This window comes from Lethenteron reissneri, unplaced genomic scaffold (genome assembly GCF_015708825.2).
Source record: "Lethenteron reissneri isolate LAM-NWPU_2019-01 unplaced genomic scaffold, ASM1570882v1 scaffold_1640, whole genome shotgun sequence".
Classification (NCBI taxonomy): Eukaryota; Metazoa; Chordata; class Hyperoartia; order Petromyzontiformes; family Petromyzontidae; genus Lethenteron; species Lethenteron reissneri.
Window position 1 is genome coordinate 1,153,384 of NW_026891378.1, and position 24,948 is coordinate 1,178,331.

General features: G+C 47.0%; 1 protein-coding gene across 1 annotated transcript in view; it reads left to right on the forward strand.

The window, feature by feature from the left end:
* Window positions 1-23,450, forward strand: part of LOC133339157 (uncharacterized) — a 59,719-nt gene extending 36,269 nt beyond the window's left edge. The window contains exons 6-14 of the mRNA XM_061547298.1: window positions 1,016-1,066; window positions 6,372-6,443; window positions 8,211-8,244; window positions 11,334-11,365; window positions 13,028-13,108; window positions 16,750-16,866; window positions 18,065-18,157; window positions 19,794-19,886; window positions 21,521-23,450. Of these exons, the coding sequence (XP_061403282.1) occupies window positions 1,016-1,066; window positions 6,372-6,443; window positions 8,211-8,244; window positions 11,334-11,365; window positions 13,028-13,108; window positions 16,750-16,866; window positions 18,065-18,157; window positions 19,794-19,886; window positions 21,521-21,699 (752 nt within the window). The 3' untranslated portion in view covers window positions 21,700-23,450. The remainder of the gene's footprint in view (window positions 1-1,015; window positions 1,067-6,371; window positions 6,444-8,210; window positions 8,245-11,333; window positions 11,366-13,027; window positions 13,109-16,749; window positions 16,867-18,064; window positions 18,158-19,793; window positions 19,887-21,520) is intronic.
* Window positions 23,451-24,948: the final 1,498 nt, after the last annotated feature.

A 24,948-nucleotide genomic window follows, 5' to 3' on the forward strand; every position in this document is an offset into this window, starting at 1 on the left:
TGTGTGTGTATGTGTATCTCTGGGTGTCTATGTTTATGTGTGTGTCTGTGTATGTGTATGTCTGTGTATGTCTGTGTGTGTCTCTGTGTGTTTCTATGTGTGTGTGTGTATCTCTGTGTGTCTATGTTTATGTGTGTGTCTGTGTATGTGTATGTCTGTGTGTGTCTCTGTGTGTGTCTGTATGTCTATGTTTGTGTGTGTCTGTGTGTGTATGTCTGTGTGTGTCTCTATATGTGTGTGTGTCTATTGTCTATGTGTGTGTGTGTCTGTGTGTGTGTATTTATGGGGAGCGGTAGTGTAGTGGTTAGCGCACTGCGCTATGAACCTGGCGACCCGGGTTCGATTCCCGCTCACGGCTAACACCAGTGACGATTATCTGAACCGGTCCTGGGCCTCCCCTAGGTCGCCTCAGCCTTAAAGGGGTACCTGGTGCGGTGTGTAAACATCACCACTGGAGAGACAAAGGCGGTCGGGCGTGGTGCTGGCCACCCACCCCCTCGTGTACCGTTCCGGCCTTCATAGGTGCTCGCTAACAGCACTTGCCCCTACAGTCTGTTAAGGCTATACGGGGGATCTTTGTCTTTGTATTTATGGGGCACAGTGGTGCAGTGGTTAGCGCTACGCTGCGAGCCCGGCCACCCTGGTTCGAAGAGTATAATTCAATTCACGTAGGTGAAAATAAAAATTTAGAATAAAAAATGAAGAAACTAAATTTCATTTTTATTTTATTTTTGGTATTTTATTTTATTTTCTACCTACGTGACTTTACCGAAAGAACCAAAGAGTACATCTACGATATTTTACCAGTATCAAAAATAAGAGTCCCTTTCTGCCAATGAAACAGCTTTCTGTTTGATATCTATTTGGTGTTTGATACATCTGAACACAACAACCTACTACTGGCGTGTGAAAACGAGGGCTTGCTCCGTGAATGAATTCACCTTCGTATGGATGGTGATTGCTTGATGATTCATATGAACGTGCCATTTGTCGTTTTTGCTGTGATGTGTTGCAGATGGCAACCGCCCACCACCACCACCACCGGAAGGGAACGGATGGAAGCCTCGTGAGACTCCGCAAACCCCACAACACAACCCCGTTACGTTATTGAGATGGGGGGGGGTGGATGTTGAACTTCTTTCACACCGACCTGGCAATCACAAACGATAGCTCCAACCAAGTGGCTGATATCATCATCATGTAGACATTCATAGCAACAGCCAAATGCTTTGTAGTCGTAGTGATGTTCATTCTAAATGTGGAGAGGGGGGAAACTGGAGGACCCGGAGAAAAATCATATGCAGTGACCACCCCGGGGAGGGAGAGAGAGACGCAGTAGGCGTCAGGGTCGTGATTGACCCCCCCCCCCCACGACCGCCTGCATACCAGGCGAGGTAGTTAACATCTCCTAGCCACAGTGACGACGACCAAAGAGATTGGTGCCAAAAAGGTGAACCATGACTCAAGTTCAAGTTCATGTATTAGGTATGGCCCTGTGAGCCATTCGGCTCTTGAATCGGGTGCAACCGCAACAAACAAAAAACAAAAACATGAACAAAAAACATCTTAAAGTGACTATGTGACTGAGTGCAAACAGAAAATCCAAGAAAAGACAGCAAAATATTGCAGAAAAAACACCGTACACCAACGCTGTGTGCAAAAATCCCAGTGGGATGCAAGTCAAACAACAACAACAACAACCACAAGACAACTTAGATTAAGGCCATCAGTCTAACTCTGTACTACAACAAAAAAACATGGCCAAACCAATACACTTTTCGAAATCACTAAAATAAAGCCATGAAAACAATTAAACAGTGACTCCAGCGCATTAGCACCACGTGATATCAGCCGCTCAGTTGAGCTGCTTTCATTTGTGATGGCTGGGTCGTTTCTGAATGAGTAATATTTAAAAAATCTTTGTTTTTAAACACGCTGTCATGAAATGTACCGTACTAGTAATGGAAGAACTCCACGACTCCGGGAAGTGGCCCCGAAGCTTGCCAAATGATTGACAAACGGCTACTCACCAGTGACTCACTGCCTACCCGTACCCGTACCCGGCCGCACAAGGGTCGCAAACGGCTACCCGGCTACCCGTACCCGGCCGGGTACGGGTAGCCGGGTATCGGGTAGGGTACGGGTATCGGGTACCCGATTGCGACCTCTGCCTTGCCTCCCCCCTTTCTTCCTTCTCCAGCTCCACCCACTTACTCCTGGGGTTGAGCCCACCAAAACCCTTTATAAGCTCTCGTTGTTAGCAGATCTTTCTCCTAAATCAGCAGTTGTCCTGCTGTATCGGTTCCGCCTGATGACGGGTCACTTGTGTTGCGATCGAAACGTCGTGATCTATTTTATTTCTACCTGCGTGACTTTACCGAAAGAACCAGAGTGTATTTGGCTGCTGTTATCCATTTCCACGTCACGACGATGATGATATGAGCCACTTGCTTTGAGCTGCTATCGTTTGCGATGACCGAGTCGTTTCTGAACAAGAGCTACATCACTCAGCCGGGCCTGATACCCGGTAACATCAGCCACAGTAGACTCTTGATTATCCGCGTGCGGTTTATCCGATTTGCAGATGAACCACCCACCTGAGATTTTGACGTAACTTAATAGCCCATGGAATTTCCCTGAAGCCCAAATTAATCATCTAAATACAGGTATACATTGTTATTCTTAGAAATGTTTACTACAACTAATAGATTTTTCCCCGCCAAAAGGCGTCAACTGGTCGAACACCATATGAGACTAGGCTCTAAAGAAAGCTGTCTCTGGTGTGGACCAATCAGTTTCAAAGACAATGCATAAATTATCAGAGTATTGTTTTTTGTTTTCATTTGACTGCAAGTATTGTGGTTAATGTGAGCATGATTCCTTGCAAAAGGTGTCAGTTTTTGTTGCCAGAAAAAAGGGGGAAACCCCTATTAGTATATTTTGCTACTGGCAAAGGAGGTCCCATGATGTTTACTACAAGTCACGTGTTTAAACCGAAGAAATAAGTTTCCCCGGTTAATGCGAAATACACACGATCGCCTCCTCTACAGTACAGTAGTTGCCATATCTTTACAAGTGGGCGGAGTTTGATTGATGTTGATTGTCTGTGGCTCTGCTATCATCCACTCATTGGGGTGGAGTTTGTTTGATGTTGATTGGCTAATGCTCTGCTATTATCCACTCAGTGGACCCGAGTCTTCTGCTGGGCAGGAGCCAGGAAAGTGTTATTACACTGGTCAACAACAAAAAAACATTTTTTTCTGGCCTGGATTTTTGCAGCTGTTTTAGACTAATTTCAGGGTGCTGATTCCAAATCTGATCTCAGATTTGCTCTATCACATCTCATTGTTATGCTATCGGCATACCCCATTTTCATTGATTTTACCCGAAATTAACTCCGTCACTTATGATTGCAAGTTGTTGCGAGTCAGTGACTGCTTCAGTGTTAAAATTTGGCGCTGTATTTTTTGTATAGTGTGTCTATAATATCATTTTATGTAGATATCCACATTTATTTAATATTTTTCTTCTGCAGTTTTTATTGAAAATGCAATATTTGATATCTCAAAAAACTGATGTTATAGACAAAAACTGATACCAGATTTGGAATCAGCACCCCAAAATTACCTTAAAACCGTTGGAATACCTTGTGCCAGAAAAAGTGTGTTGACCAGTGTTAACACCGAGCATGCGCATCATCCATCGGTCGATCGTTAGTGCTCTAAAGAGTAAGCAATCGAAATCGTCAGCCGTGCTTGGTTTTGAGTGATTCATCCGACCTTTTGTTTTCGACCATTCATTCCGTGAGTTTCAATTAAGGAAACCGTGCGACCTAAACAGGAGTGCATACGTACATCGGTGGTAGTTTTTTTGTGTGTTCTCTTTGGCACGGAGACCCATGGGGATAAAAAAAATGGGTCCCGCTTTTGGATTATCGAAATTGTCCGCGGCGGTAATCCCCCGTCATCAGCGCCGACATTGCGAGAGCCTCACCGTGGTTTTAGTTTTTTTATTTCGATTTAAAGCTTTCGTGACTGCAGGGATTCATCTTCTTGGTTCTTTCGGTAAAGTCACCACGTAGAAGGGAAGTAATAAAATAATAAAAATAAACATAATAAAATAATTCTCACGACGTTTCGGCCGCAACGCAAGCAGCCGTCTTCAGGTGAAGAATGAGACACTACCAAGCTAGGAGCTTATATATAAGCTGAGTTGGAGGTGGAAGAGCGCCTTAACAAAAATAATGTGCATATGAAGAGGAATTTAGCATATTCATGGGAAATGCGTAGGAGGTGGGTGGGGGGGTTTCAAAGTCATATTATGCCCATGCATTATGCAGGATCAACAGCACCAAAGGGGGGTGCAGGGATTAGCAGTAACAAAGGAAAGGAATGTTAATCATATGTAGCTGCAGTTAATCAACAGCCACGTAGAAAACTAAAGTATAAACTACATAAAAAACTAAAGTATAAACTGCATAGCACCATCAGTATACTTACTATACTCTACACTAAGCTGAGTTACTAACAGCAAGTAATACATTACAATTCTACGTCATAAAAATTATATAATATGCTTCCATCTAAACTTTATTCTCTTACATCACACGAGCATATACCGTACTATAACATGTCTGTCGATAAGACAGAGTCTAAATGACACGTCTTAGGCGTGGAGTGTCTATTTAAGCTGTGAGGGAGGAGGAAGAGAGCCTTGACAAAAGAATTTGCATTTGAAGAGGAATTTAGCATATTTATGGGAAATGCAGGAATGCGAATAGTGCGAATTGTGAAATGCGTGGGAGGTGGGCGGGGGGTTTTCAAAGTCATATTATGCCCGTGCATCATGCAGGATTAGCAGCATCAAAGGGAGGGGGCAGGGGCAGAGGCAGCACCAACAAAGGGAAGGAATGTGAATAGCAGAGGTGTGGACTCGAGTCATGTGACTTGGACTCGAGTCAGACTCGAGTCATCAATTTGATGACTTCAGACTCGACTTGGACTTGCATAACAATGACTTTGTCCCACCTCTGAGGTGTGGACTCGAGTCATGTGACTTGGACTCGAGTCAGACTCGAGTCATGAATTTGATGACTTCAGACTCGACTTGGACTTGCATAACAATGACTTTGTCCCACCTCTGAGGTGTGGACTCGAGTCATGTGACTTGGACTCGAGTCAGACTCGAGTCATGAATTTGATGACTTCAGACTCGACTTGGACTTGCATAACAATGACTTTGTCCCACCTCTGAGGTGTGGACTCGAGTCATGTGACTTGGACTCGAGTCAGACTCGAGTCATGAATTTGATGACTTCAGACTCGACTTGGACTTGCATAACAATGACTTTGTCCCACCTCTGGTGAATAGTATGCAGCTGCAGAAACCAAACAACCACGTAAAAAACTAAAGTATAAACTTCATAGTATTCGTATTCGTAACGGGGCGCGGTCATCCCCATCGCTGGCGAAATACTTTTCCTAGCAGAAGCTGCGCGTTGGAAAGCGTCACCAGGCAAGCCTCCTCGTTCCCTCGTTTTTAAATCCTTTATTAAATCCTTTATATTAAGTTCGCTTGCTTGCTTGCTTACGACCGTGTAAATCTTGCGATCGTTTTTTAACCCACTTCCCGTGATCCAATCGAGCTGACATTTTCCACACAGACTCGTTGTGCGAGACAATTAATGTTCGTGAAATTTCCTAAATTTTACACTTTTTAGGCAAAAAAATTGTATTTTACATTTATTCAAATAGAACTCATTCATGGCTTTGGCTGAACGTCACAGTGTAGGAGCCCAGAGCGTGACAGCTCCACAGGCCGTGGCGGAGTAGCGCAGTTGGTAGCGCCCTCGCTTCCCATGCCCAAAGGTCGCGGGATCGATCTCCGCGTCCTCCACAGGCGAATATATTTTTAAATCCTTTATATTAAGTTCGCTTGCTTGCTTGCTTGCGCGCTTACCACCGTGCAAATCTTTCGGTCGTTTTTTAACCCACTTCCCGTGATCCAATCGAGTTGACATTTTGCACACAGACTCGTTGTGTGTGACAATTTATTTTCGTGAAAAAAAAATCTAAAATTTTCCACTTTTTAGGAAAAAAAAAATTCACTAACACAATCATATATTTTTCCTAAACACAGAAAATTATTCAAGAAAACAACAAAAATGTACAATATAAACAATCATACAAAAACTGAAAACTTTATAATCCTTATATACGACTTTCCTTATATTTAATTTAAAATACCAACGTGATAAAAAATGAAACTCTTACTCAAGAAAAACAGAAATGAATAATAAAATAAAACCGATGCCACGCATATAAAGGATTTATAGTGAAAAACTTTGTTTTTACGGGTTAATTTTTTTACAGTTGGAATCACTGGCATGACCATAGGCGTGATCATCGTCATCGTCATCTTCGTCATTGTTTTCATCGTCAGAGGTAAGCCTTTTGGGTCTTGATGGCACCATGACGGGGCAGGCTGCGAGAAGGGCTGCGTGCAGAACGAGAGTGAGCGAGAGAGTGAGCAGGAAAGTGAGCGAGAGAGTGAGCGAGAGAGTGAGCGAGAGAGTGAGCGAGAGAGAGTGAGCGAGAGAGTGAGCGAGAGAGTGAGCGGGAGAGTGAGCGAGAGAGTGAGCGAGAGAGTGAGCGAGAGAGTGACCGAGAGAGTGAGCGAGAGAGTGAGCGAGAGAGTGACCGAGAGAGCGAGCGAGAGAGCGAGCGAGAGAGTGAGCGAGAGAGTGAGCGGGAGAGTGAGCGGGAGAGTGAGCGAGAGAGTGAGCGGGAGAGCGAGCGGGAGAGAGAGCGAGCGGGAGAGCGAGCGGGAGAGCGAGCGGGAGAGCGAGCGGGAGAGTGAGCGAGAGTGAGCGGGAGAGTGAGCGGGAGAGTGAGCGAAAGAGTGAGCGGGAGAGTGAGCGAGCGAGAGAGCGAGTGAGAGAGAGTGAGCGGGAGAGTGAGCGAGAGAGTGAGCGGGAGAGTGAGCGAGAGAGTGAGCGAGAGAGTGAGCGAGAGAGTGAGCGAGAGCGAGAGGGGGGGGTTACATAAAGCAAAGATAAAAAAAATACGAAATAATGAACGAAGCAAAGTGCCGACTACAACGAGCATCTTCTTGTTTCCACTGATCGTAAACTAAAGAGAAGCGAGCAGCGCTAAACGAATCGGCGCTAAAAGGGCAGCGTGACACCATTGTGTCTGTGGGGATGCGTTCCCGATCGGCGTTATTTCTTTCGCACGTATCGGGTGACGGCGCTAACGATTAACAACAACGATACGTGTAGTTGAGGCACCTCCTGCGGGCTAAGCAATGGTCCTGATTCCATGATGGCTCTGTCACATTTTGAGGACGCCACGGTGGCGAGGAGACGTTAACTACCCCGCATCTACATGAGTAGCCGTACAATGGTGGAGGGAGGGAGGGGGGAAGGGGGAGGGAGGAGAGGGAAGGGGGAGGGAGGGAGGGGGAGGGAGGCAGGGGGTGGGAGGAAAAGGGGGAGGAAGGGGGAGGGATGGGGAGGGGGGGGAGGGGGGAAGGGGGAGGGAGGGAGGGGGGCAGGGGGAGGGAGGAGAAGGGGGGAGGGAGGAAGGGGGAGGGGTGGGGAGGGAGGGAGGAGGGAGGAGAGGGGAGGGAGGAGGGGGGAAGGGGGGAGAGAGGGAGGAGAGGGAGGGGGAGGGATGAAGGAGGGAGAGAGGGGGGGGAGGCAGGGGGTGGGATGAGAAGGGGGGAGGGGGGAAGGGGGAGGGAGGAGGGGAGAGGGAGGAAGGAGGGAGGGAGGCAGGGGGTGGGAGGAGAAGGGGGGAGGGGGGAAGGGGGAGGGAGGAAGGAGGGGGAGGGAGAAAGGAGGGGGGGAGGCAGGGGGTAGGAGGAGAAGGGGGAGGGAGGAAGGGGGAGGGGAGGGATGGGAAGGGGTGGAGGAGGGGGATGAAGGAGGGGGGGAGGGAGGGAGGGAGGAGAGGAGGGAGGAGGGAGGCAGGGGGTGGGAGGAGAAAGGGGGAGGGAGGAAGGGAAAGGGACAGGCAGGAGGGGAGGGATGGGGAAGAGGGATGGGGGAGAAGGAGGGGGAGGGAGGGAGGGAGGGGGTTGATGGGGAGTAAAGAGAGGGCAGAGTGAGGATGGAGGGTGTGAGGAAAGTGAGGACTGCCTCCGATTTTAAATCGAAATGAATTGCGTTTGTTTCTGGTTCATTGCACCGCCGCCCCGTCCCACCACAGCCTTCGAGATGAAACACAAAGCTACGAGGATAAGGTGAGTCCGTCTTTGTCTCTTTCAACTTGCGACGGGTTCTATTGGATGTTTTTTATGGCACACACCGTTTATTATCTTAACACACAGTCCCTATCACACTAAGGGGGTATATGGTCCCCTCACCCGTTACCCTCGGAAGGTCCAAGCCTCCGGAGCCTGCAGGCTGTCTAATCTCCCTGCTCTCCCAGCGTCCTCTGGCCGGACCTAGGGGATCTCTCCCCGACCACTGGTTTACTCTGAGCCCTGATAAGGGCTGGAGGGCTTGGTCCAGGGTCCTAGATGTCTTCGGTCGACTTGGGTCTTCGTGTAGCAGAACTGGCCAAGAGCTCTCAGCGCTCTGGCTTTTATACCTGTTCGTGGCCGCGTTGTCCAATCCCCGGCCACCTTGTGGGACCCTCTGATTGGTCCTTCCCAATCTGGCGTTTGGATCCTACCTCGCCCCATTTGACCCTGACCGTTTGATTGAGCGGGAAACCTTGTTTACGATCTGCTCTCACAGCTTGCGAACAGCGAGTAGTTCACACCACTACAGATAGATAATGGATAATGGCAGGTCCCCGTTATCTAATAGGCCACGATAGTCAAGGCACTGCTTCGAGTCGCCTACAAACGATGAAAATGGTGACCGTGATTTTTGTTGTTGTTGACCAGAAGTGTAACCAAGATGTCGTCTTGAATGAACAAATATTGATAAATAGCAAGGAGAGCGGATTAGAGAGCGCATATGCGACATGCAAAGAGGTAGCAGAGTCATGTCATCATCTTCTTGGTTCTTTGGGTAAAGTCACGTAGAAGGGAAGTAATAAACCCAGCTTAAATATACGCTCCAAGCTTGGTGGTGTTTCATTCTTCACCTGAGGACGGCTGCTTGCGTTGTGGCCGAAACGTCGTGAGAATTATTTAATTATGTTTTATTTTTTATTATTTTATTACTTCCCTTCTACGTGACTTTACCGAAAGAAACAAGAAGATGAATCCCTGCAGTCACAAAAGCTTTAAATCATGTCATCATGTCAATCGGTATTTTTTTGTCGTCGTCGCCATCATAAGGCGAGAGAGAGAAATTAACGCCGGAGATGAGCTTTTGGAGATTTTTTTGGGGTTAGACGCGTAAATATTTTAATGTGTCGTTAAAACCCGCCACCACCCGACACAGCCAACGAGTAAGGGTCGTCACGTAGACAGAACGTGGCCAATTCGTCACTAGTACAGCACTAGTGTATAGTCGTGTATAGTAGTGTATAGTGTAGTGTATAGTAGTGTATAGTGTAGTGTATAGTAGTGTATAGTGCAGTGTATAGTAGTGTATAGCAGAGGTGGGACAAAGTCATTGTTATGCAAGTCCAAGTCGAGTCTGAAGTCATCAAATTCATGACTCGAGTCTGACTCGAGTCCAAGTCACATGACTCGAGTCCACACCTCTGGTGTATAGTGTAGTGTATAGTAGTGTATAGTGTAGTGTATAGTAGTGTATAGTGTAGTGTATAGTGTAGGGTATAGTAGTGTAGTGTATAGTCGTGTATAGTGTAGTGTATAATAGTGTAGTGTATAGTGTAGTGTATAATAGTGTAATGTATAGCGTAGTGTGTAGTAGTGTAGTGTATAGTAGTGTAGTGTATAGTGTAGTGTATAGTAGTGTAGTGTATAGTAGTGTAGTGTATAATAGTGTAGTGTATAGTGTAGTGTATAGTGTAGTGTATAGTAGTGTAGTGTATAGTGTAGTGTATAGTAGTGTAGTGTATAGTGTAGTATACTAGTACAGCACGCTGGTGTGTTGGAGAGCCAAACCACAACATATTTTACAGTCAGATTGTAAAATTTACAATCTGTGTACTCAGATTGTAAATGGTGTGGCTTGGCTCTCCAACACACCGGTGTGCTGTACTAGTACACCACACTATACACTTCACTGCAATACACTATACACTACATTATACACTACACTACTATACACTACAATACACTATACACTACACTATACTTACACTACACTATACACTACACTATGCACTACTATACACTACACTATACACTACAATACACTATACACACGACACTATACACCATACTATTATGCACTACACTATACACTACTATACACTACACTATACACTACACTATATACTACACTATACACTACACTATACACTACTATACACTACACTATACACTACACTGCTACAGTATACACTACAATACACAATACACTACACTATATACTACACTATACACTACTATACACTACACTATACACTACTATACTATACACTACAATACACTACACTATACTTACACTACACTATACACTACTATACACTACACTATACACTACACTATACACTACACTATACACTACACTATACACTACACTATACACTACACTACTATACACTACACACTACAATACACTATACTCACGACACTATACACCATACTACTATACACTACACTATACACTACTATACACTACACTATACACTACACTATACACTACTATACACTACACTATACACTACACTATACATTACTATACACGACACTATACACCATACTACTATACACTACACTATACACTACTATACACTACACTATACACTACACTATACACTACTATATACTACACTATACACTACTATACACTACACTATACACTACTATACACTACACTATACACTACACTATACACTACACTATACACTACACTATACACTACACTACTACAGTATACACTAGTGCTGTACTAGTAACGAATTGGCCACGTTCTGTTTACGTGACAACCCTTACTAGTGGGCTGTGTCGTGTGGTGACGGGTTTTAACTCGTATGTGTGTCTTCTTGGTTCTTTCGGTAAAGTCACGTAGAATGGAAATAATAAAATAATAAAAATATAACATAATTAAATAATATAATAACTATACTATAGATGAATCCCTGCAGTCACGAAAGCTTTAAATCGAAATCGTGTGTGTGTGTTGGAGAGTTACAAACCCACAGCGCACGTTGGCAACTTTAGGAGAATGCGCTATACGTGCAAAGCCTGCTGGTCTGTTGGTTGTTGTTGTTGTTTTTAAACCCTTTGATTCATTACAGAGAAACGCACAACGATTCCACGCGACGTCCAGGTACATGTGAGAGCCAAAACGACAGTTAGGCTCTCGATTATGACGGGCAGGAGGGCTGTGGATAATTTAAAATCGTGGATAATCCCAAAAATGTCGCAATTTTTTGGAACATGTAGGCATTTTTAAATCCTTTATATTAAGTCCGCTTGCTTGCTTGCGTGCTTGCTTGCTTGCTTACGACCGTGCAAATCTTTCGGTCGTTTTTTAACCCACTTCCCGTGATCCAATCGAGCTGACATTTTCCACACAGACTCGTTGTGCGTGACAATTAATGTTCGTGAAAATATTTTTTCCAAAATTGTACACTTTTTAGGAACAAAAAATAATATGTAATTACCAATTGCTTAATGGGGCCAAGCAATCATCTGACCCATAGTTGGCAGCCATCTCAAGCCAGAGGACGAGAGGACTCTAGCCGCCACGCATATAAAGGATTTATAGTGAAAAACTTTGTTTTTACGGGTTATACTTGTTTTGATTTTCCGCGCATCTCTATGCCAAAAACCACTGATGTATCAATGCACTCTGTTTCAGTAACACGGTTTTGCGAACTGAAACTCACAAATTAATTGATCGAAAACCAACGGTCGGATGAATCGCTCAAAACGAAGCACAGCTTACGATTTCGATTGCTGACCCTTTCGATTGTGAGCGGACACTAACGACTGACCGATTGATGATGTGCGCGGGCAGTGATCATAACACTTTCCTGGCTCCTGCCCAGAAAAATAATCTATCCCACTGAGTGGATGACAGCAGAGCCACAGCCAATCAACATCAATCAAACTCGGCTCTACTGAGTGGATGATGACAATGACGACGATGATGATGACGACGATGATGATGATGACGATGATGATGATGACGATGATAACAATGATGATGACGATGATGACGATGATGACGACGACGATGATGATGATGACGATGATGATGAGGATGACGATTATGACGATGATGACGACGATGATGATGACGATGATGATGATGATGGTGAGGATGACGATTATGACGATGATGACGACGATAATGATGACGATCATGATGATGACGATGATGATGACGATGATGATGACGATGATGATGACGATGATGATGATGACGATAATGATGATGACGATGATGACGACGATGATGATGACGACGATGATGATGGCGACGATTCTGATGATGATGATGACGATGATGATGACGATGATGACGATGACGATGATGACGACGATGATGATGACGATGATAATGACGATGATGACGACGACGATTATGATGATGACGATGATGTTGACGACGATGATGATGATGATGACAATGATGATGACGATGATGATGACGACGACGACGATGATGATGATGGTGATGATGACCACGATGATGATGACGATGACGATGATGATGATGACGATGACGATGATGACGATTATGATGATGACGATTATGATGATGACGACGATGATGATGACGATTATGATGATGACGATGATGATGACGATGATGATGACGACGACGACGATGATGATGATGGTGATGATGACCACGATGATGATGACGATGACGATGATGACGATTATGATGATGACGATTATGATGATGACGACGATGATGATGACGATTATGATGATGATGATTTTGTTGATGATGACGACCACAATGATGATGATGAAGGCAGCGATGCTGATGATGAAGCCAACTACGAAGACCCGGAGGACGCTTGGCCCGGTGCAGAAAAAATCAACCAACTCGTTTGTAAGTAAACCGCGTCGAATTTCACCACCATTCCAGTTTTAGGAACCCACGGTGTCTAGGAGAGATGTTGACTACCTCGCCTGGTACGCAGGAGGTCGTGGGTTCGATCCCAGACCCTGAGAGATGTTGACTACCTCGCCTGGTATGCAGGAGGTCGTGGGTTCGATCCCAGACCCTGAGAGATGTTGACTACCTCGCCTGGTACGCAGGAGGTCGTGGGTTCGATCGCGACCATGACACCTCATATATATCTGGAGACTGCGTGTCTCTCTCTCCCAATGGAGATGTTGACTACCTCGCCTGGTATACAGCAGGTCGTGGGTTCGATCCCGACCCTGACGTAGCCTGCTACTGCTGCTGTATATTTGGAGTCTGTGTCTCTCTCTCCCCGTGGACATGTTGACTACCTCGCCTGGTATACAGGAGGTCGTGGATTCGATCCTGGGCCCTGACGATGTCTCCTGCTGTATATTTGGATTCTGCGTCTCTCTCTCCCCGTGGAGATGTTGACTACCTCGCCTGGTATACAGGAGGTCGTGGGTTCCATCCTGGATCCTGACGATGCCTGCTGCTGCTGCTGTATATTTGGAGTCTGTGTTTATCTCTCCCCGTGGAGATGATGACTACCTCGTCTGGTATACAGGAGGTCTGCTGTATATTTGGAGTCTGCGTGTCTCTCTCTCTCAATGGAGATGTTAACTACCTCGTCTGGTATACAGGAGGTCGTGGGTTCGATCCCGACCCTGACGTAGCCTGCTACTGCTGCTGTATATTTGGAGTCTGTATTTATCTCTCTCCGTGGAGATGTTGACTACCTCGCCTGGTATACAGGAGGTCTGCTGTATATTTGGAGTCTGCGTGTCTCTCTCTCTCTCTCCCTGTGGTGGTCGCGTGTATTTTTCGCCAGGTCCTCCGATTTTTCATCTCCCCAATTAGAATCAACATCAACACTCGTGCAGAGGACTTGTCTGCTGCTATAAATTCCCACGTGGTGATGGTGGTGATGATGATATCAGCCACTTGGTAGAGTTGCTGTCAACTTGTGGTGGTGATGGTGGTGATGGTGGTGATGGTGGTGATGGTGATAGTGGTGATAGTGGTGATGGTGATGGTGGTGATGGTGGTGATGGTGATGGTGGTGATGGTGGTGATGGTGGTGATGGTGGTGATGGTGGTGATGGTGATGATGGTGGTGATGGTGATGGTGGTGATGGTGGTGATGGTGGTGATGGTGGTGATGGTGATGGTGGTGATGGTGGTGATGGTGATGGTGGTGATGGTGGTGATGGTGGTGATGGTGGTGATGGTGATGGTGGTGATGGTGGTGATAGTGGTGATGGTGGTGATGGTGGTGATGGTGGTGATGGTGATGATGGTGGTGATGGTGGTGATAGTGGTGATGATGGTGGTGATGGTGGTGATGGTGGTGATGGTGGTGATGGTGGTGATGGTGATGGTGGTGATGGTGGTGATGGTGGTGATGGTGATGGTGGTGATGGTGGTGATAGTGGTGATGGTGGTGATGGTGGTGATGGTGGTGATGGTGATGATGGTGGTGATGGTGGTGATAGTGGTGATGATGATGATGGTGGTGGTGGTGATGGTGGTGATGGTGGTGATGGTGGTGATGGTGATGGTGGTGATGGTGGTGATGGTGGTGATGGTGGTGATGGTGGTGGTGATGGTGATGATGGTGATGATGGTGATGATAGTGATGATGGTGATGATGGTGATGATGGTGATAGTGGTGATGGTGATGGTGGTGATGGTGGTGATGGTGGTGATGGTGGTGATGGTGGTGATAGTGGTGATGGTGATGATGGTGGTGATGGTGGTGATGGTGGTGATGGTGGTGATAGTGGTGATGGTGATGATGGTGGTGATGGTGATGGTGGTGATGGTGGTGATGGTGTTGGTGGTGATGGTGATGGTGGTGATGGTGGTGATGGTGATGGTGGTGATGGTGGTGATGGTGGTGGTGATGGTGGTGATGATGGTGGTGATGGTGGTGATGGTGGTGATGGTGGTGATAGTGGTGATGGTGATGATGGTGGTGATGGTGATGGTGGTGATGGGTGATGGTGATGGTGGTGATGGTGATGGTGGTGATGGTGGTGATGGTGATGGTGGTGATGGTGGTGATGGTGGTGGTGATGGTGGTGATGATGGTGGTGGATGGTGGTGAGGTGGTGATGGTGGTGATAGTGGTGATGGTGATGATGGTGGTGGTGGTGATGGTGGTGATGGTGGTGATGGTGGTGATGGTGGTGATGGTGGTGATGGTGGTGATGGTGGTGATAGTGGTGATGGTGATGATGGTGGTGATGGTGATGGTGGTGATGGTGGTGATGGTGATGGTGGTGATGGTGATGGTGGTGATGGTGGTGATGGTGGTGGTGGTGATGGTGGTGATGGTGGTGGTGATGGTGGTGATGATGGTGGTGATGGTGGTGATGGTGGTGATGGTGGTGATAGTGGTGATGGTGATGATGGTGGTGATGGTGATGGTGGTGATGGTGGTGATGGTGATGGTGGTTATGGTGATGGTGGTGATGGTGGTGATGGTGATGGTGGTGATGGTGGTGATGGTGGTGGTGATGTGGTGATGGTGGTGATGGTGATAGTGGTGATAGTGGTGATGGTGATGGTGTGAGTCTGGGTCTCTATGAGTATGGGTCTCTGTGGGTCTCTATGAGTCTGGGTCTCTGTGGGTCTCTATGAGTCTGGGTCTCTATGAGTATGGGTCTCTGTGGGTGTCTCTGAGTCTGGGTCTCTATGAGTGTGGGTCTCTGTGGGTCTCTATGAGTCTGGGTCTCTGTGGGTGTCTCTGAGTCTGGGTCTCTATGAGTCTGGGTCTCTGTGGGTCTCTATGAGTCTGGGTCTCTGTGGGTCTCTATGAGTCTGGGTCTCTGTGGGTCTCTATGAGTATGGGTCTCTGTGGGTCTCTATGAGTGTGGGTCTCTGTGGGTCTCTATGAGTTTGGGTCTCTGTGGGTGTCTCTGAGTATGGGTCTCAGTGGGTCTCTATGAGTGTGTGTCTCTATGAGTACGGGTGTCTATGAGTATGGGTCTATGTGGGTTTCTCTGAGTATGGGTATCTGTGGGTCTCTAAGTATGGACTTATATGGGTCTATATTAGTATGGGTCTATGTGGGTCTCTATCAGTATGGGTCTTTGTGGGTCTCTATGAGTGTGGATATCTATGAGTATGGGTGTCTATGAGTATGGGTCTCTGTGGGTCTCTATGAGTGTGGGTCTCTATGAGTACGGGTGTCTATGAGTATGGGTCTCTATGGGTCTCTATGAGTGTGGATCTCTATGGGTAAGGGTGTCTATGAGTGTGGGTCTCTATGAGTGTGGATCTCTATGAGTACGGGTGTCTATGAGTGTGGATCTCTATGAGTACGGGTGTCTATGAGTGTGGGTCTCTATGAATGTGGATCTCTATGGGTACGCATGTCTATGAGTATGGGTCTTTATGAGTGTGGGTCTCTGTGGGTCTCTATGAGTGTGGATCTCTATGTGTCTCTCTCTATATATATATCCATAGCTCCACGGGGCCTTACACCAGGCCAAGTAAAACAAATGCTTTTCGCAATTACTATTCACCTTTTAATTGCCTCTTCATTTCTTTCTCCGCAGCGCAATGCGACCTGCCGGGGACCGCCTCGTGCCATGACCAGGTCGCGGGAGAGCCGCCCATCTCGGCAGAGGCCATCAAGGATGGTCGGACGCTGACATTAGCAGCGGGAACGGAGCGTGAGTTCTTCCACCCGCCCCCTGGCACAGCGTGAACGGTCTCTATGAGCGTGGGGTCTCTGTGGGTCTCTGTGGGTCTCTGTGGGTCTCTTTGGTTTCTCTGTGGGTCTCTGTGGGTCTCTGTGGGTCTCTATGAGCGTGGGTTCTCTGTGGGTCTCTGCGGGTCTCTGTGGGTCTATGTGAGTCTCTGTGGGTCTCTGTGGGTCTCTGTGGGTCTATGTGGGTCTCTGTGGGTCTCTTTGGTTTCTCTGTGGGTCTCTGTGGGTCTCTGTGGGTCTCTATGAGCGTGGGTTCTCTGTGGGTCTCTGCGGGTCTCTGTGGGTCTATGTGAGTCTCTGTGGGTCTCTGTGGGTCTCTGTGGGTCTATGTGGGTCTCTGTGGGTCTCTATGAGCGTGGGTTCTCTGTAGGTCTCTGTGGGTCTCTGCGGGTCTATGTGAGTCTATGTGGGTCTCTGTGAGCGTGGGTTCTCTGTGGGTCTCTGCGGGTCTATGTGAGTCTATGTGGGTCTCTGTGAGCGTGGGTTCTCTGTGGGTCTCTGCGGGTCTATGTGAGTCTATGTGGGTCTCTGTGAGCGTGGGTTCTCTGTGGTTCTCTGTGGGTCTCTGTGGGTCTCTGTGGTTCTCTGTGGGTCTCTGTGGATCTCTATGAGCGTGGGTTCTCTGTGGGTCTCTGTGGGTCTCTGCGGGTCTATGTGAGTCTATGTGGGTCTCTATGGGTCTCTGTGGTTCTCTGTGGGTCTCTGTGGGTCTCTATGAGCGTGGGTTCTCTGTGGTTCTCTGTGGGTCTCTGTGGGTCTCTGCGGGTCTATGTGGGTCTCTGTGGGTCTCTATGAGTGTGGGTTCTCTGTGGGTCTCTGTGGGTCTCTGTGGGTCTCTGTGGGTCTATGTGGGTCTCTATGAGTGTGGGTTCTCTGTGGATCTCTGTGGGTCTCTGTGGGTCTCTATTAAGTGGGGGTCTTTGTTGGTCTATGTGGGTCTCTATGAAGGTGGGTTCATCTGTGGGTCTCTATTAAGTGGGGGTCTCTGTGGGTCTCTGTGGGTCTCTGTGGGTGCCTATGAGTATGGGTCTCTGTGAGTATGGGTCTATGTGGGTCTACGTGGTGGGGGTGTCTATGCGGGTCTCTATGTATAGTAAGCGGGGGGGGGGGGGTGCTCACACCTGCTAAAGTAAAAACACTTCGTGATAAATTCCCTCCAGCCTGTGACTACGAGACCGTTCAAGAGCCTCTCACCTACGCGGTGGTGAACAGGGACAGCCGGAAGCCAGCGGCAGCAGCGACAGACACAGCGCGTGAGTTCTTACACCCGTGGGTCTCTGTGTGGGTCTCTGCGTGGGTCTCTGTGGGTCTCTGTGTGGGTCTCAGTGTGGGTCTCTGCGTGTGGGTCTCTGTGTGGGTCTCTGTGTGGGTCTCTGTGGGTCTCTGTGTGGGTCTCTGTGTGGGTCTCTGTGGGTCTCTGTGGGTCTCTGTGTGGGTCTCAGTGTGGGTCTCTGTGTGGGTCTCTGTGGGTCTCTGTGTGGGTCTCTGTGTGGGTCTCTGTGGGTCTCTGTGGGTCTCTGTGGGTCTCTGTGGGTCTCTGTGTGGGTCTCAGTGTGGGTCTCTGTGTGGGTCTCTGTGTGGGTCTCTGTGGGTCTCTGTGTGGGTCTCTGTGTGGGTGTCTGTGTGGGTCTTTGTGTGGGTCTCTGTGTGGGTCTCTGTGGGTCTCTGTGTGGGTCTCTGTGTGGGTGTCTGTGTGGGTCTTTGTGTGGGTCTCTGTGTGGGTCTCTGTGGGTCTCTGTGTGGGTCTCTGTGTGGGTCTTTGTGTGGGTCTCTGTGTGGGTCTCTGTGTGGATCTCAGTGTGGGTCTCTGCGTGTGGGTCTCTGCGTGGGTCTCTGTGTGGGTCTCTGTGTGGGTCTTTGTGTGGGTCTTTGTGTGGGTCTCTGCGTGGGTCTCTGTGTGGGTCTCTGTGTGGGTCTTTGTGTGGGTCTCTGTGTGGGTCTCTGTGTGGGTCTCTGTGTGGGTCTCTGTGTGGGTCTCTGTGTGGGTCTCTGTGGGTCTCTGTGTGGGTCTCTGTGTGGGTCTCTGTGTGGGTCTCTGTGTGGGTCTCTGTGTGGGTCTCTGTGTGGGTCTCTGTGTGGGTCTCTGTGTGGGTCTCTGTGGGTCTCTGTGTGGGTCTCTGTGTGGGTCTCTGTGTGGGTCTCTGTGTGGGTCTCTGTGTGGGTCTCTGTGTGGGTCTCTGTGTGGGTCTCTGTGTGGGTCTCTGTGGGTCTCTGTGTGGGTCTCAGTGTGGGTCTCTGCGTGGGTCTGCATGTGTCTGGGTATCTATGAGTGTGTGTGGGTCTCTGTGGGTCTCTGTGTGGGTCTCTGTGTGGGTCTGGGTCTCTATGAGTGTGTGTGGGTCTCTGTGGGTTTCTGTGTGGGTCTCTGTGTGGGTCTGTGTGGGTAATGGATCTTTATGAGTGTGTGTGGGTCTCTGTGTGGGTCTGGGTCTCTGTGGGTCTGTGTGGGTCTCTTTGAGTGTGGGTCTATGTGGGTCTCAGTGGGGGTCTGTATGGGTCTGTGTGGGTCTGTCTGGGTCTCTATGAGTGTGGGTCTCTGTGGGTATGTGTGGGTCTCTGTGGGTCTCTATGGTTCTGTGTGGGTCTGTGTGGGTCTGGGTCTCTATGAGTGTGGGTCTGTGTGAGTCTGTGTGGGTCTGTCTGGGTCTCTATGCTTGTGGGTCTCTCTGGGTCTATGTGGCTCTGTATGGGTCTGTGTGGTTCTTTGTGGGTCTCTATGGGTCTGTGCGGGTCTAGGTCTTTATGAATGTGGGTCTACGTGGATCTGTGTGGGTCTGGGTCTCTATGAGTGTGGGTCTCTGTGGGTCTCTGATCATGGGGGGTGTCAGCGGGTGGAGGGGGTGCTCACACGTGCTCAAGTAAAAACACTTCGTGTTAAATTCCCCCCAGCATGCGACTACGAGACCCTTCAAGAGCCTCCCACCTACGCGGTGGTGAACAGGGACAGCCCCAAGCCAGCGGCAGCAGCGACAGGCACAGCGAGTGAGTTCTTACACCCGTGGGTCTCTGTGTGGGTCTCTGTGGGTCTCTGTGTGGGTCTCTGTGTGGGTCTCTGCGTGGGTCTCTGTGTGGGTCTCTGTGGGTCTCTGCGTGTGGGTCTCTGTGTGGGTCTCTGTGTGGGTTTCTGTGGGTCTCTGCGTGTGGGTCTCTGTGTGGGTCTCTGCGTGGGTTTCTGTGTGGGTCTCTGCGTGGGTTTCTGTGTGGGTCTCTGTGGGTCTCTGCGTGGGTTTCTGTGTGGGTCTCTGTGGGTCTCTGCGTGTGGGTCTCTGTGTGGGTCTCTGCGTGGGTTTCTGTGTGGGTCTCTGCGTGGGTTTCTGTGTGGGTCTCTGTGGGTCTCTGCGTGTGGGTTTCTGTGTGGGTCTCTGCGTGGGTTTCTGTGTGGGTCTCTGTGGGTCTCTGCGTGTGGGTCTCTGTGTGGGTCTCTGCGTGGGTTTCTGTGTGGGTCTCTGTGGGTCTCTGCGTGTGGGTCTCTGTGTGGGTCTCTGTGTGGGTCTCTGTGGGTCTCTGCGTGTGGGTCTCTGTGTGGGTCTCTGCGTGGGTTTCTGTGTGGGTCTCTGTGGGTCTCTGTGTGGGTCTCTGTGTGGGTCTCTGTGGGTCTCTGCGTGTGGGTCTCTGTGTGGGTCTCTGTGGGTCTCTGCGTGTGGGTCTCTGTGTGGGTCTCTGTGTGGGTCTCTGTGTGGGTCTCTGTGGGTCTCTGCGTGTGGGTCTCTGTGTGGGTCTCTGCGTGGGTTTCTGTGTGGGTCTCTGTGGGTCTCTGTGTGGGTCTCTGTGTGGGTCTCTGTGGGTCTCTGCGTGTGGGTCTCTGTGTGGGTCTCTGCGTGGGTTTCTGTGTTGGTTTCTGTGTGGGTCTTTGTGTGGGTCTCTGTGGGTCTCTGTGTGGGTCTCTGTGTGGGTCTCTGCGTGGGTTTCTGTGTTGGTTTCTGTGTGGGTCTTTGTGTGGGTCTCTGTGGGTCTCTGTGTGGGTCTCTGTGGGTCTCTGTGTGGGTCTCTGTGTGGGTCTCTGTGGGTCTCTGTGGGTCTGTGTGTGGGTCTCTGTGGGTCTGAGTCTCTATGAGTGTGTGTGGGTCTCTGTGGGTCTATGGTTGTTGTGGCATTGCGTGTCGTAGTTGTGGTAGTGTAGTTGTGGTTGTTGTGTCGTTGCATGTTCTAGTTGTTGTGTCGTGGTTGTGTAGTTGCTGTGTATCATAGTTGTGGTAGTGTAGTTGTGGTTGTGTAGTTGTGGTTGTTGTGTCGTTGTGTGTCGTAGTTGTTGTGTTGTGGTTGTGTAGTTGCTGTGTATCATAGTTGTGGTTGTGTATCTTCTTGGTTCCTTCGGTAAAGTCATCACGTAGAAGGGAAATAATAAAATAATAAAAATTAAACATAATAAAATACAATTCTCACGACGTTTCGGCCACAACGCAAGCAGCCGTCCTCAGTTGAAGACCAGGTCTGTCGGGGAGACAGCGTCTGAATGAAACACCAAAAAAAAATGTGCTTGTATAGTTGTGTTAGTGTAGTTGTGCTAGTGTAGTTGTGTTAGTGTAGTTGTGGTAGTGTAGTTGCGGTAGTGTATTTGTGGTAGTGTAGTTGTGGTTGTTGTGCTGAATGTGTCCCCGCGTGCCGTTTGTGTTCAGTCGAATCTCCGGACAAACGCCACCACCACCACCACCACGACTCCTCGCCACGCAGAGACACCGCGACCCACGCCACCTACGCCTCGGTCCGTGCCGCTCACGTCCGAGTCTCGACGGGGAGCGTAGAAGTACAGCCAACGGAGGGAACGATGCAGTGGCCGAACGAGTCGAGCCTCTGAGCGTCGCTCCACTGCCGTAGCTCAGCCGGTGCGCGCGTGATTAGGAGTGTAGTGTAGTGTGTAGTGTAGTGTGTAGTGTAGTGTGTAGTGTATAGTGTAGTGTATAGTGTAGGAGTGTAGTGTAGTGTGTATAGTAGTGTAGTGTGTATAGTAGTGTAGTGTGTATAGTAGTGTAGTGTGTATAGTAGTGTAGTGTATAATTGGAGTGTAATGTGTATAGTAGTGTAGTGTATAATTGGAGTGTAGTGTGTATAGTAGTGTAGTGTGTAGAGTAGTGTATAGTGTAGTGTATAGTGTATAGTAGTGTATAATTGGAGTATAGTGTAGTGTATAGTGTAGAGTATAGTGTGTGTAGTGTACAGTGTAGTGTATAGTGTAGTGTATAGTGTAGTGTATAGTGTAGAGTAGAGTATAGTGTAGTGTATAGTGTAGTGTATAGTGTAGTGTATAGTGTAGTGTATAGTAGTGGAGTGATCGATAATTGAGGGAGCAGGGACGGGGTTAGTCAGGACAAACTCGTGGTGGAACCAGGAGGTTCCTACTAGTACAAAAGACAAAAGTCTATTTTTTTATACTTATTGCATTGTTTACATTATGGGAGCTACCCACATGCCAAATTTCAAGTTTGTAGCATGTTGAGAAGTACGCTAAACATTTCGAACAGACACGCACATCCACAAATTTTCCTTTTGTATATATATATATAGAAGACTTTGAGGCGCTGAATTCAAATATGAAAATTGGCTACTGTTGCCAAGATATTTAAGTTTTTAAATCCTTTATATTAAGTTCGCGTGCTTGCTTGCGTGCGTGCGTGCTTGCTTGCTTGCATAGGACTGTGCAAATCTTTCGCTCGTTTTTTAACCCACTTCCCGTGATCCAATCGAGCTGACATTTTCCACACAGACTCGTTGTGCGAGACAATTAATTTTCGTGAAATTTTTTTTCCAAAATTTTACACTTTTTAGGGAAAACAAATTTAATATTTAATTACCAATTGCTTAATACTGGCAGACAATCATCTGACCCATAGATTGCAGCCATCTCAAGCCAGAGGACGAGAGAACTCTAGCCGCCACGCATATAAAGGATTTAGAGTGAAAAACTTTGTTTTTACGGGTTATACTTGTTTACATTTTTACCTCCGTAATAGAGGTTTCTTGGGTTAGATCGCGAAAAAACCTCTTATGAATGATATTGTTCGCGAACGCCAACGTTTTAAACTTGACATTTTTACCTGTTTGTATATTGTGTAAATGGAGTTTTACTCATAAATTGTAAATCGAGGTCTTTTTTCATGTGTTTATGGTTCCTTTAAATTATGTAATAATGGAAATAAAATAAAATAATAAATGACGACGTTTCGGAGGCAACACAAGTCTCCGTCATCAGGTGGGACCGTCACAGCTAAATTTGCTTAACATTAAAGTCAATGGGAGACTTTAACATTGAAGTCTATGGGAGACTTTAACATTGAAGTCTATGGGAGACTTTAACATTAAAGTCAATGGGAGACTTTAACATTGAAGTCTATGGGAGACTTTAACATTGAAGTCTATGGGAGACTTTAACATTGAGGTCTATGGGATATTTTAACATTGAAGTCTATGGGAGATTTTAACATTGAAGTCTATGGGAGACTTTAACATTGAAGTCTATGGGAGATTTTAACATTGACGTCTATGGGAGACTTTAACATTGAAGTCTATGGGAGATATTGACATTGAAGTCTATGGGAGACTTTAACATTGAAGTATAGGGAGATTAACATTGAAGTCTATGGGAGACTTTAACATTGAAGTCTATGGGAGACTTTAACATTGAAGTATGGGAGACTTTAACATGAAGTCTATGGATACTTTAACATTGAAGTCTATGGGAGACTTTAACATTGAAGTCTATGGGAGACTTTAACATTGAAGTCTATGGGAGACTTTAACATTGAAGTCTATGGGAGATTTAACATTGAAGTCTATGGGAGACTTTAACATTGAAGTCTATGGGAGACTTTAACATTGAAGTCTATGGGAGACTTTAACATTGAAGTCTATGGGAGACTTTAACATTGAAGTCTATGGGAGACTTTAACATTGAAGTCTATGGGAGACTTTAACATTGAAGTCTATGGGAGACTTTAACATTGAAGTCTATGGGAGACTTTAACATTGAAGTCTATGGGAGACTTTAACATTGAAGTCTATGGGAGACTTTAACATTGAAGTCTATGGGAGACTTTAACATTGAAGTCTATGGGAGACTTTAACATTGAAGTCTATGGGAGACTTTAACATTGAAGTCTGGGAGACTTTAACATTGAAGTCTATGGGAGACTTTAACATTGAAGTCTATGGGAGACTTTAACATTGAAGTCTATGGGAGACTTTAACATTGAAGTCTATGGGAGACTTTAACATTGAAGTCTATGGGAGACTTTAACATTGAAGTCTAGGGAGACTTTAACATTGAAGTCTATGGGAGATTTAACATTGAAGTCTATGGGAGACTTTAACATTGAAGTCTAGGGACTTTAACATTGAAGTCTATGGGAGACTTTAACATTGAAGTCTATGGGAGACTTTAACATTGAAGTCTATGGGAGACTTTAACATTGAAGTCTAGGGAGACTTTAACATTGAAGTCTATGGGAGACTTTAACATTGAAGTCTATGGGAGACTTTAACATTGAAGTCTATGGGAGACTTTAACATTGAAGTCTATGGGAGACTTTAACATTGAAGTCTATGGGAGACTTTAACATTGAAGTCTATGGGAGACTTTAACATTGAAGTCTATGGGAGACTTTAACATTGAAGTCTATGGGAGACTTTAACATTGAAGTCTATGGGAGACTTTAACATTGAAGTCTATGGGAGACTTTAACATTGAAGTCTATGGGAGACTTTAACATTGAAGTCTATGGGAGACTTTAACATTGAAGTCTATGGGAGACTTTAACATTGAAGTCTATGGGAGACTTTAACATTGAAGTCTATGGGAGACTTTAACATTGAAGTCTATGGGAGACTTTAACATTGAAGTCTATGGGAGACTTTAACATTGAAGTCTATGGGAGTTAACATTGAAGTCTATGGGAGACTTTAACATTGAAGTCTATGGGAGACTTTAACATTGAAGTCTATGGGGAGACTTTAACATCGAAGTCTATGGGGAGACTTTAAACATTGAAGTCTATGGGAGACTTTAACATTGAGTCTATGGGAGACTTTAACATTGAAGTCTAAGGGAGAC